Source organism: Enhydra lutris, unplaced genomic scaffold (genome assembly GCF_002288905.1).
Source record: "Enhydra lutris kenyoni isolate GAN:26980312 unplaced genomic scaffold, ASM228890v2 scaffoldscaffold26, whole genome shotgun sequence".
Taxonomy (NCBI): domain Eukaryota; kingdom Metazoa; phylum Chordata; class Mammalia; order Carnivora; family Mustelidae; genus Enhydra; species Enhydra lutris.
The window spans coordinates 17,451,108-17,465,185 of record NW_019154110.1 but is presented as its reverse complement, the minus strand read 5'-3'; the positions used below and the strand labels follow the sequence as shown (position 1 = coordinate 17,465,185).

Below are 14,078 nucleotides of genomic sequence, written 5' to 3'. Positions count from 1 at the left end.
TACACCCCCTCTCCCCCCAGCAACCCTCAGTTTGTTTTGTGAGATTAAGAGTCTCTTGTGGTTTGTTTCCCTCCCGATCTCATGAAGTCTTTTTGACATCATAAACACAATCGTAGAATTTGGACTTTAAGGGAAATTATATTGTTAAAATTGATGACATAAAGGTGACAACACAGTATGTATACCTTATAATCATCTAGATTCTGTTATAAATAACAGCAGTGCAAACTCGAGCTTAAATCAAGTTACCCCAGATTGCTTTAACACTCTCTTTCATCTAATCAGATGACTCCAAAGTAACAAAATAAATTTGGTTATTAAAATGCAAAAGCTTAACACTCGTCAAAAAGGGTTTTTATGCTAGTTCTCATAATTAGCATCTAATGCATAACTTTTTTCTTATGTTTTAATGTTGACAGCTTCTTCCCTGTGATTCCTTAGAGGCAGATGAAATAGAAAGGCTTAAGCGTGAAAGAAATGATGCCTTAGAGGAAGTGAATAAGCTCAAGGTACTCTCCAATTTCGCCTCCTTACGTTTTGTTGAGAAAAAAGAAACGGAAAAATATTATTATAAATTATCAAATATTTGATATTATTTGTGTTCATATTAATGCCAAATATTTTATAATTCATTTATTCAGCAGGCCTTTAAAGGGTCCTTTGTTTGTTTGTTTGTTTGTTTACTTTTATTTCCCAATACCCATGTAAGACTCAGTGTAGACAGTGGTTTTTGCTCATACCTGAGGATCTGGCTGCTTCTCACACCTTTTTGCTCTCGTGTTGGTGGCAAAGGTGAGAAACCAAAAAGGATTAGATGAGTCAACCAAGCAAGCCATGACAGTTTTGAATCCTTAAATGTTCACTGGAAAATACATTTTTTCATGTTTGTAGGCATGTTTCAGAGGCCTCTCGTTTTGGTAATATAATTTGGAATTAAGGTAATATGATTAAGAGAAAAAGATACTCAGCGTCCCCAAATATACTTTAAGATTTTGGTTCTTTTTTTATATATTTTCATTCTGTTTTTAATAGGATATTAAATTTAAATTATACTGCAATTTTCACAGAAATCCATTGTATTTTTCAAGTCTTCAAAAAAGCTGTATAAACTACTTGATTAACCCTTAATTCACTATAGGAGTACTTTTTTTCAATTATTTGAAATTATTTTCTGAAATAAGTAAAATTCTCTGTTTATTCACTTAATTTTTATTAAAGCAAAATCTTTACACCTCCCCAAAAAAGGAAGAAATTTCCTTCCTGCCTTAGTTTTTAAATTCCAACCCCTAGAGGAAGCCATTGTTAAACACACCTTGTTTAGCCTTTCGGAGACTTTTTTCTCTCTACAGCCAATTATATTTCTAAAAATAAATGTATATATGCATTTTAGCTTTTATGTAAATCTCTTTACATTGAACACTTTTTTACAACTTGCTTCCTATTTCTTTTTTCTCTTTGTTGGCCTTATATCTTGGGCTACTTTTCGAGTTAATATGTGCAGATCTGCCAAACTCTTTTTTTTTTTTTTTTTTAAGGATTTTATATATTTATTTGTCAGAGGGAGAGAGAGAGAGACTGAGCCAGCAGAGTGAGCAGCAGGCAGAGGGAGAAGAGCCTGATTTAGGGCTCAGGCCCAGGACCCTGGGATCATGACCTGAGCCAAAGGCAGATGGTTACCTGACTGAGCCACCCAGGTGTCCCCTGCCAGAGCCTTCTTAATGGTTCCCTATCATCCAGTGTTTCTGTCCTAGGTTATCTAGCCAACTCCTTTTTTTTTCTTTTAAGATTTTATTTATTTATTAGGGAGAGAGTGAGAGAGCGCACACACATGCATGGGAGGAGCATGGGGCGGGCAAAGTAGAGGGAAAGAATCCTCAAGCAGACTCCCCGCTGAGCAGCAAAATGGATGTAGGGCTTGGTCCCAGGACCCTGGGATCATGACCTGGGCTGAACCACCCAGGCTCCCCTAGCCAGTTCCTTAATGATGAATATTTAGGCTACTTCCAGTTTTCCTCTACTAAAAATAAGTTCATTATAGATAGCTTTGTAGATGTATCTTGGGGCAATTTGTACAATTGTAAATGTACAAACTGAATACATTTCTGAACGTAGAATTGCTTTCTCAAAGGATACGGACACATAAAATTTTATACACATTACTAAGTTACCCTTCAAAAGGCTTCACCAGTTCATGCTCCTTCCAAGTGTGTACGAACATTCCATTACTAAAGGAATATTTTATAGACTTTTTTTTACAACTTTGAAACCACTTCTACATTTTTGGTTATAATACTTGAGAATAAAAATGAAAAAACATAAACTTAGTTTTAAGAAAAAATTGACAATAATTTCCTCATATTCTCTTTGAAAACATCGCCAATGATGGCTGTCTTGGTAAAATAGCATTTTATATAGTCTATCTCTGCACAAGCCATTAAATTTTATGGTTCATCAGAACTTTCAGAGGTGACTGGGTGGCTCAGTCGGTTAAGCACTGGACTTTTGATTTTGGTGTGGAGCCTGCTTAAGATTCTCTGTCTCCCCCTCTCAAAAGAAAAAAAAGAAAAACCTTTGGAGGCTCTCAGATCTTTTCATTTTCTTAATGTATATCATTGTTAATGATACATTGCAGGGTTTTTTTTGTTTTGTTTTGTTTTGTTTAGATTTTATTTATTTGCCAGAGAGAGAGCAAGCAAGAGTACACACAAGCAGGCAGAGAGGCAGGCAGAGGCAGAGGGAGAAGCAGGCTCCCTGCCGAGCAAGGAGCCTGATGCGGGACTCGATCCCAGGACCCTGGGATCATAACCTGAGCCAAAGGCAGCAGCCTAACCAGCTGAGCCACCCAGGCGTCCCGATACATTGCAGTTTTATTTAAATATCAGTATTATTAGAATTTTAAGTTAAAATTGCATTTATGTAACATTTAAACAGGGCTCCCTTAAAGAGCTCTTAAATAAATCAGGGTTCACACTTAAAGTCTATGTCACGTAACTAAACATGTTCTAACGTGACAGGACCTGAAATCCCAGAAACAGCATATTCTGTATTTTATAATTTCCTTTACCCACAAACCTATATGTTGGCTGAGAACCACTTGGTTTGCCATGTAAAAGAGTGTACACAGCCATAAACACTTCTTCAAGGTAACATGTGTACCTTCATTATTTCTACTTGTCTTACACACACACAGATAACAGAGGTTGTTCCGTGAAGTTCATAGAGGGCGTAGGTGTTCTCTCCTCACTTGCGACATCTCTATTCTTCATGCCTGATTTGAGGCTCAAATAAAAATGAAACCAATATCATTTGATGCCAGTGGCTAATTTTTATTGGACGAGAGTGATTTTTTTTAAAAGTGCTGTGGGCTTTATTTAACTTAAAGTCTTTCTGCAAAGTTCAAGATTGCTACTGCTTTGCAAAGCTGAATGAAAATAGATGTATTTTCCATTTACAGATGCAAAAAAAACTAGGACACAGAGTGAAGGTGACTTGCTAGAGCATAAAAGCATGAGAGCCAGCAGTTTCTTGGCTCCTGGTCTGTGGCAGATTCATTAGATTGCTATATTAAATTCATCTTCATATACCTTCATTTCATATCTTAGATAAGAATGAGCTGAAATATACCAGGAAACAGAATGCTTCTTATAAACATTGCAGTATTACCATGAATATTTACCACTCAATTTAATCTTCAAGCAATTCTTCTCAAGTTTATAGTAAAATTGTCCTTATATTACTCTTAGTATTTCTGATTTGATCAATAAAATGTGGATTTATTTATGATATATTTTTTAAAAGCTGAATATTTTAGGGTATATGCTTAAATTTTAATTTCAAAGATAACATTTAATTTACATGTGTGATATTATTTATTCTATGACAGTAACTATTATTTTATATTTTGGTTACATTCGTCATATCTTCATTTGTATGGATAATCTTCCAAGCACAAGGTAAATTAGAAAAACAGTAGCCAGTCCAATTTCATATGTCCTCTTTAGTGTGCTAAGAGACCCTTACTTCTAAGTTGTGATAATCATCCTCTTCAGTTTGGAAGCTCTTTGGTGATGATTGCTTTTGCCCAAAATTTAGTTAGCATTTACACATTTTCATCCTGACTGAATTATTTTGGAGCTCAGATTTTGAGATTATACAAAATGACTATTCAAAGTAACTTAAAATGCATTTACATCACAATCATACTGTAGATAATTACTTTTAAATGGTATGTGGAAAGCCAGAAAAGTGACTAAGAACTGCATTTTCAGATTGTCACAATTGGATGTTTGTAGAATTTATAAATTTTGAAATAAGGCTCATTGATACTTCATAATTTGTTATTAATTCACTGGTTTTTAAATATAGGAAAAGTTATTTGAATCAGAAAGGCAAAAGAAACAATTGGCAGAAGAACTCCAGAATGTGAAACAAGTAAGTGCATGTTTTGTGTGTGTGTGGGTGTGTGTGTGCATGTATGTGCGCGTGCACGCGTGTGTGGACGCACGCTATTGTTAATGTGGGTAAACAGCAGTGATGCTATATATGTCCTGGACCTTACAGATGTGAATACTATAGTATAGAATAGCATAAGTCTTAACCCACTGAGCCACCCAGGTGCCCCATAAAATAGCATAAGTCTTAAAAGCAATCACTTTCAGAGCTATCTGTGCTGAAGTCTTGCTACTACTGCTTAAAGAAATTGCTTTCAAAAGCAGATACCCATGGTTATCGGAAGCAAATGATCAATCTCACTGTTTTTCTATTCTTTCTTCTTTCTCTTTTTCTTTTCCTTTCTCTTTTCTTCTGTTACTCATACCTGACTATATTACAGAAAAAATAAAACAAGAAAAGAAAACCTCCAAGGCAGAGCATTTGTTACTGTTACTTTTTAATACTAAAAAGTAATTTATTTTTACATCATTCTTCACAGGATTTTGGTCACTTGCAACAAAATAAATACAATGGCATTATAAAACAGATATACAAATAAATAAAATATTGATAAGGGTAGAAAGATAAAAAGAACATAGCTAGAGAGCAGTGGCAGTCACCTGATTTTGAATTGCCCAAACATTATCTCCCCAGAAAACATAAAGTCAACATAGCAAGTAAAATCATATAGGACTCATACCTTCAATATGACTGTGACGTAAAAAGCCACATCCTTCAAAGTACCTATAAATAGAGTAAAAAAATTTCAACAAAGTCCTGCAGCCTTCCTGCTAATGGAAGTTGGGATACAAAGAACAGAGGTGGTAAGCTTTCAGTGACTCTGTTCAAAGATCAGGAAAAAAACAAAGCGATTAGATGAAGTACAAACACAATCACCTCCAAAAAGAAAATGCAACAATGAATGCCAGAGTCTAAGCACAGATCAGTATTGAGTGGTTCTCAGGACTTGAGAAAGTATACAACCAGAAGTGGCAGCCTTGGAAAATAATGGCTTCTGGGGAATAACCAAATGAACAGAAACAGGGTAGTATCCTTTGGAGATGAAGCAATAAGGAAATAAGAGGGGAAAATTAAAGATCTTACAAAAATGAAAGAGAAACAAGACATACCATTCCTTTCCGTCTGCCCTCACCATGACCTTCAACAACATGATCCATTAAGACACTGCACAGAAGAGCATGCTGTTGAACTAAGAACTTTTTCTCTGCAAGGGAAAAAATATGGAATAGGAAAAAAATAAATAAATAAATCTGTCCCCCTTATTATAAAACAACTGAAAAATCAGACAATATGAATTAAAGCTTTCCTTCTAACGAAAACTCTCCAAAACAGTTCAACCACAAAGCTAAAGAAAACTAACACAACATTCCAAATTCAATTAAATATCCTCAAACAAAGCATTTGGCACTAAAGAAAAACACCTCAAATAGAAATTTTTTAAAAACTAAGAATAGAAATATTTTTAAAATGCAAGAAGAGGGGCGCCTGGGTGGATCAGTGGGTTAAAGCCTCTGCCTTCGGCTCAGGTCATGATCTCAGGGTCCTGGGATCGAGCCCTGCATCGGGCTCTCTGCTCAGCAGAGAGCCTGCTTCCCTCTCTCTCTCTCTCTGCCTGCCTCTCTGTCTACTTGTGATCTCTGTCTGTCAAATAAATAAATAAAATCTTTAAAAAAAAAAAGTTATAAAAATGCAAGAAGAAATAAAATGAGAGTTGGTAAAACTTAGGGAAAAAATAGAAGAAAAAGATAAAAGCATATCAGAAATGAAAACTAAGTTTGTAAGTTGTTCAAGAAATTATACAAATGAAAAGGCATCAAAAACAACAGCAACAACAACAAAACACCATAAGCAGGAAAATGATATTGAAATAAGGAAATAAAAGAGTTTCCTGAAGAAGTAAAACAACTGAGTAACACTAATATTTAGAACTATAATCCCTGAAAACATTCCAGAAATAAAAGAAGACTTAAACCTATTAGTGAGTACTAGGTAATCTGACCTAGAAAGATCAACTCTAGGACATATCCAATAAACTTACTAGGCTTTGGAGATAGAACAGAAAATGAACAGTGTCTCCAAGTGAAAAAAATCAGACAACTTACAAAGGCTATAGAATTTAACAGCATCAGCCTTCTCAACACAACAAAGCCATAGGAGAGTGACATTTTCAAGAAACTAAAGGAAAGAAAGTGTAAACCAAACTGTATACAGCCAACCTGACTTTCATATATCAAGACCCTAGAAAAACCATTTGGAATGTGCCAGTATTCAGGCAATACTTTCCTGAAGAATTTAGGAGAGGATGAGTTTCATCCCGAGTAACTTTGTCCAGAGTTTCCCAGAGAGTGGGCATCTCACAGATGTTATTCTATAGCAAAGACCAAAATAAGTGTGAGTTTGCAGGTAAAAGAATAACACGTTAACAGTACATGTCAGACAAAAAAATCAAAAGATGCAATTTATTTTAAAAAAATCAGAGGAAAAAGGGGGGAGAAAAAAGAGAAAAAAGTAAAATATAATTGCTTTGCTGTATAAGTAAAGGTATCATTTAAAACTGATGTCAAATAGTAAAAAATTAGGTAAAAATAGAGATTTCTGGCACTATAAAAAAGTAGTAATACAAAGGTAACCTATAGAATGAAAAGAAATCTTCCTAAATACCAAAAGAAATTTTTTTTAAGATTTTATTTATTTATTTATTTATTTATTTGACAGAGATCACAAGTAGGCAGAGAGGCTGGCAGAGAGAGAGGGGGAAGCAGGCTCCCCGCTGAGCAGAAAACCCGATATGGGCTCTATCCCAGGACCCTGAGACCATAACCTGAGCCGAAGGCAGAGGCTTAACCCACTGAGCCACCCAGGTGCCCCACCAAAAGGAATTTTTTAAAAAGCAAAAGGAACACATAAAATAAACCCATATAAATATAATATATCCACACAGTAATTTTAACAAAATTTGATCAAATTGAGACCACACAGAATCTCAGTTAACATGAATGGGATCAACTCGTCTATTAAAAGGTTGTTGTAGGAAAATACAGTCTACCAAAACTGACCTCAGTAGAGATGGAAAGTTTAACAGACCAATTTCCATAAAAGAAATAAAGTTATCAAGAAAGTACCCTCTAGAAAAAGATCAGGTCAGATGTTTCACAGAGAAATTTAACCAAACCTTTGACAATCCCAAAACCACATAAATATCCTCTGAAGGGATTTAAAAAAAAATAATAAGAAAGAAAATTTCCATTTTTTTTTTGAAGCTAGTGTAACATTGATGCCTAAACCTATAAAACCACACAAAAAAGGAAAATACAATTAGACTAGAACAACAACTAGGGGCATATGAATTAGAAAAAAATAAATAAAACCGGGGCACCTGGGTGGCTCAGTGGGTTAAAGCCTCTGCCTTCAGCTCGGGTCATGATCCCAGAGTCCTGGGACCGAGCCCCTCATCAGGCTCTCTGCTCAGCAGGGAGCCTGCTTCCCCCTTCTCTCTCTGCCTGTTCTCTGCCTACTTGTGATCTCTGTCTGTCAAATAAATAAATAAATAAATAAAACCATCTGCTTGCAGATGACATAATAATAATCCAGAAACCCATAGACAATCAGTGATAAAACTAACTCAGTGAGAAATTCACAAGCTAGCAAGATGTAAAATTAATATACAAAACTCAGTTGCATCTATGTACATAAATAATAACCTGTTAGAAGTATTAACAGTTGAGAAGCCAAAAATGATGTAGAAAAATTGGCAAAAGACATGAACAGACACCCAAAAAACATTATAAAATGTCCCTTAATTATATGAAAAGACAATCTTTCTCATAATAAGAGAAATACCAGTTAAAATCTACACTGTGATAGGACTTCCATCTTCTGGTAATGACAGAGGGAAACACTGGTGGAAGACATCTTCCAACAGAAAACGATTTTTAAAAAGCTGGGCGTTATACAGTAGTCAACTGCCAAAGGAATTGGAGAATGAACATAATCAGACAGACTGCTCCTCCTGGCTGTAAGCCTGAGCTAACAGAGTCTGACACTGGTGGAAATGGACCCACACTTCGAGTCACTTGGTATTCTAAAAGGTTCACAGACAATTCACTGGGGAAAAGATGCTCATTATAATACACGGGGGTAGAATAAGGGAATATTTGAGGAAAAAAAATGAATCTCAGCCCTTATGTCATACTTAAAAACTAACTGTGACTGGATTATAGATCTAAACATAAGAACTAAAATAATTAAATTCTAAAAAAACTTTTGTGATCTTGGGTTAAACAAAATCATTAAACTGTAACCTAAAATTAGTAAATTTTACTATATTGAAATTTAGGTAAATTCTACTTCAACAAAGGTTTGTCTGATTGTTGTTGTTGTTTTTCTTTTTTTTTTTTTTTTAAGAAAACCATGCAAATACCATTTCTTATCAATCACATTAGCAAAAATTCAAAAGCTTGACAGTACTCTGTTGGTGAGGGTATTTCAAAATAGGCATTCTCGTTGGGATTGCAAAATGGTACCCCTATGAAGAACTAGTAGTTTTAACAAATCTACATATTATTTACCCTTCTACCTGACAATCTCACGTCTATGAATTTACCCTGAAGGTATACCTCTAATAATATTAAAATAGATATGCACAGTATTACAATATTATTTGTGATTAGGAAATATTGAAAACTACTTTAATATCTCTTGAGTAATATGGATTGATTTCTAGGAGATACTACTGAATAAAAAAAAAATTCAAAAGAATATAAATACTATGCAGTATTTAATAAACAAGAGCAGTTATATATCTGCTTATCTTTTACAAAAGACACTAAAGGAAGATAAACTACACAGTGATGAAACTGGTTATCTACAATGTGGGTGGACAGATGGTAGATAAGATGTAGGAGAGACTGACACCTGTCTAAGAATGACTTTTTATATAATTTTTACTTTGAGGTGTATGTTAATATTCAACACATTCAAAAAATATAAGAAAAGCAATAAAGGAAGGGAAAATAAACTTAAAGGTACAAGCAGACCAAAACAAATGAATCCATTTGTATTTCAAATGAGTAACATGTCCATGCTAAAGAAAACCAATTCAAGTAACTTATGAACACAGTATTTGTGTTCAGACTTTGACAGGTTGGGTTGAGTTGGAAAAGAAGTACAAACAAATACTAAACCTTTTTTAGTATTTTTTGTTGTTTTAGTGGTAGAGACAAAGCAGTTCTTTTTTTTTTTTTTAAGAGATTTTATTTATTTATTTGAGAGAGAGAGGGCTCAAGATGGGAGTCAGAGGGAGAAGCAGCCCCCCATGAGTGGGGCTGATGTGGAACTTGATCCTGGGGCTCCTGGATCATGACCTGAGGTCAAGGCAGATGCTCAACCAACAGAGCCACCCAGGCGCGCATAGGCAAAGCAATTCTGAAACCCGTTTTGGATGTAGCATAGGTTTTAGCAAATGTGTTGACTATCATTGAGAGCCAGAATCTCAGTGAAAAAGCCTACATATACAAAACAGAATGAAGGAAGTCACGAAAGAATCCTGAGGGTTGGACTGCAGTTTGGAGGTATCATTTCTAGGGTATCATCATTTCTAAAATATATATGTATATGTGCATATGAATGTACATGTGCACGTATCTATCTGTATGTTTGCATGTATGCATATATATATATGTATATATTTTTTTTTTTTCCCCATTCCCTGGCTCTGTCAGTTGTAAGAGCCAAGAAGCAGACAACCTAGTAGCAGTGAGCACATAGCATATCTAAGTGCCCAGATATCATTCCCTACTAAAGGAACCCAGTTTCCTTGAAGAAATGACTAATTTAAGCATTGGTAGAGGGTAAGTACAAGACAAACTTGGAATGTCTCATTTTGCCAGAAAATAAGGAAGTGCTCAAAATGAAGGAGTTTTGTCACAAGGAACAATCTTGAAAGGGGTTTCTGCTGGCCATATCTGGAAGGACTTGAGTACCAAAATAATTAAATACAGTAATGAATTGCAGACCATTGAAAAAATAGTAATTCATAAGTCCATTAGTAAATGGATTAATTAGTTAAATTAGTTAATTAGTTAAATCCATTAGTAAATGGATTAATTAGTTAATTAATGGGGAGAAAGGAGAGCTCTTGCTCATTATAGACTCTTCAGTGCTGATGTAACTGCAGAGAAGCTGCCAGATTTGGGAAATCAACATTTTGCATCTGTGTTCGTATAGACTGAATCAGGCTGGAGTCATCAGATGCTAAATCTAGGGGGAAATTTTGATGAAGAGCAGAGTATTTACATATTTACATGATTTTTAAAGTAGCTCTCTATAAACTACTTATTAATTGCTAGGGGAAAATAATAATTACACAGTAGTGAGATAAGACAACACCTTGACTGGTGCTAAAAATTGATAGTACCAATGAAGAATAGATGGAGAATGTGACTCCAAATGTGGAACCTTGAAAAGGACTCATCACCTCTGTAGTAGTCCGGCTAAGAACACGTAACCTGACTCTAGCCATGAGGCAGCATTAGACAAACCCAAGATCAGAGAGACTTTAATTTTTTTTTGAAGTGGGGTGTGTGTGTGTGTGTGTGTGTGTGTGTGTGTTTGTGAGAGAGAGAAAGAGACAGAGAGACACAGAGGAGTATGAAAGAAAGGATTGTATTCTTTAAAAATATCATTGTCATTAAAAAAGGAAGGAGGAAAGGCAATAAAAGGTCCCAGATTAAAAGAGCCTAAACAACAACAACAACAACAAAGAGCTTAAACAGGGAAAGTAAATACAAGACCCGACTATAGTAGTTTGGATCCTGCCCTGAAATGGAAAAATGTTCTAAGCGGTATTATTGGGTCGAGTGACAAAATTGGAATACAAATGGCAGATTAGGTAAAAGTATTGAATCAGTGTTAAATTTCCTCAATTAGACAACTATACTATGGTTATGTGGGAATATACTCAGGAAAATACTGACGTTTTTAGGGGTGAAGAGCCATGATGTATGTAACTTACTCCAAGGTTAAGAAAAAAGTGGTGTGTGTGTATATGTGTGGATGTGTTTATGTATACACATCTGTATGCATGTGTATGCGTGAACGTGTGTCTATTTACATATGAGAGAGATTGAGAATATGCAGAATTTCAGCAGCCTCCAAGTATCAGTGCCTTACAAGAAAGAATACTTTATTTCTCATTCATGAACGTGTTAGCGAAAGGATGCATCTGGTGAACGAGGTAAATCTGGGTGAAGGGTGTGAGGGTGTTCTTTGTACTATTTATTCCTAATTCTTGCAACTCTTGGGTACATTTGAAATTATTTCCAAATAAAAAGTGTTTCAAAATCCTCTATTTTTTGGCCAGTTTTCAGACTCATTAAGTATTTTTGTACTGTGGTTGGTTTGCCTTGTTAGCTATTTTAATTCTGTACCTTCGATACCTGCATCAGTTTATATGGCCAGGATTTTTTTTTTTTTTACATTTTTAGTGTTTCTTTGCATCCTGAAAGTAGACATTTTACATCTTTGTTTTACATTTAGAACATTTTTTTTACATTTAGAACAAATTAGAGGGTGTGTTTTTTTCCTGCATTTAATTAAAATGTTCTTTTCTCCTAAATGCTTAGAGCTTAAAAGCTTTAGAATGTGAAGCATGCTTGACACAATAATTACATGAAGGACTGATCAAGAAATGAATCTAAAGAAAAATTTCGTTTTACTTTTTTTTTTCCTTGCAATACCTACTTCTTCCACTTGAGGCCCTCCTGTATTTATTTCTCTGAATGGATTAGTTTCTATTAAGGAAGGTCAGGTCGTCATGAATAAATTATCTAAGACAAATCTGTATCAGAACTTAATAAGAGTCAATAGGAAAGGATGCAACATTTATGAAGAAATAAACAGGAAGAGGAATCTTTTATGAGGAATGGTGAATTAGCATGAGGAGTAATATAGGAGATAATGGGCTTTGGAGTTAGACCACACAGGTTTATCCAGATTCTGCCTCCTTCTTTGCTCCTGACCTTGCGTAAGCTACTTCATCTCTTCAAGCCTCAGTTTTGTCATTTCTAAAATGAGCTTGATAATAGGATCCCTCACAAAACTGTCAGCAGCATTAAGATAAATAGTATAAATGTGTACAGTTTATAGTAAGCCCTCAACAAATACAAACTATCATGGTCATTATTATAAATAACAGAAAAAGAAATATTAGGTGCTGAAAAAAAGAATGATTTGTTTTAAGCATTTGATTTAGAGGAGGAAAATCTAATTCTGGCTGCAAGGATAATGAGACTTTTTATGGAGGGGATAACAACGTACATGAACTGGGCCAGACATAGAAAGGAAAGAGCATTCCAGACAGAGGGCATGGCGCGCAAATCATGCTGCCAAAGAAGAAGTCTCGTCTTGGGGCACCTGGGTGGCTCAGTCAGTTAAGTGTCCAACTCTTGATTTTGGCTCAGATAATGATCTCAAGGTCATGAGATTGAGCCCCACGTTGGTCTCTGGACTGGGTGTGGAGTCTGCTTGAGATTCTCTTTCCCCCTCTTCCTCTGCCCCTCTCCCAACCCTCTCTTTAAAAAAAAAAAAAAAAAAGTCCTGAGATTCAGAATAGGCCTTTTGCACACTAACTGTACTAGTATTTGTTAGTATGTTTGTGTCTTCATGTCTAAAAGTATAATGATATCCGTGTTATAATTTGTTCATAGGAATCAAGAGTGCAGAGTTAAAACTGTTAGGAATATAGTAGGTTCCTCAAAAATAATAGTTTTGATCTGTATTCTTTTATCATCATCATCATCCTCATCATCATCAAAGGCCCAGGAACATAAGGGAGCTATGGACAGATGAAAGGTGTTAGAAAGTGATATTTGGGTGGGTATGTTGGGACCAAAGCATGTAGGTGCTTGAATACCAGTCTAAGATTTCAGACAGCAGACTGCCTCTGAAGATATTTGACAAGGGGAAAAGATTATCAACTTGCTTAACCTACAATCTGACCCCTTTACGTCATACTCTGCATCTAGCTTCTTATCCCTATTTTTTTTTTTAACTGCAGAATTTTACCACTTTTCACCACTTACATCACTAGTCTAATCCACTGTCACCTGCTGCTTGTGTTAAATGACATCTTCCTACCAAATCACCCTCCTCTTAACCTTTCCCCACCGCCGTATGGTCTAGTCTAAACACAGCAGCCAGGGTATCCTTTTAGAACTTAAGACAGGGGGCGCCTCAGTGGCTCAGTTAAGTATCTGACTCTTGATTTTGGCTCAGGTCATGATCTCAGGGTCCCAGGATCAAGCCCAGCGTCAGGTTCCATGCTTGGCGCAGTCTGCTTGAGATTTTCTCTCCTTCCTTTTCTTCTCTGCCCCCTGACTCATGCTGGCTCTCTCTCTCTCTCTCTAAAATAAATACACAAATGTAAAAAAAAAAAAAAAAAGGAGAAAGCTTTAATTTTTTTTTTTTTAAACAAAGCTTAAGTTAGAACTCTTTAGGGATTTCCATCTCAGACTTAAAGCCAAAATCCTACAAGTAAATATGACAGCCTTCAAGAGCCTACCTGTTCTGTCATCCCCACACTCCTCTTACCTCAGCGACCTCATCTCTTGTAACTCTCCCCTTCCCCT

General features: G+C 35.6%; 1 protein-coding gene across 2 annotated transcripts in view; it reads left to right on the top strand.

Annotated features, from left to right (window-relative positions):
• Positions 1–14,078, top strand: part of LOC111151294 (syntaxin binding protein 4) — a 157,371-nt gene that overhangs the window by 55,278 nt on the left and 88,015 nt on the right. For both annotated transcript variants that reach the window (XM_022509183.1, XM_022509184.1), the window contains 2 exons: positions 420–509; positions 4,366–4,431. In XM_022509183.1, coding sequence (XP_022364891.1) covers positions 420–509; positions 4,366–4,431 — 156 coding nt within the window. The remainder of the gene's footprint in view (positions 1–419; positions 510–4,365; positions 4,432–14,078) is intronic.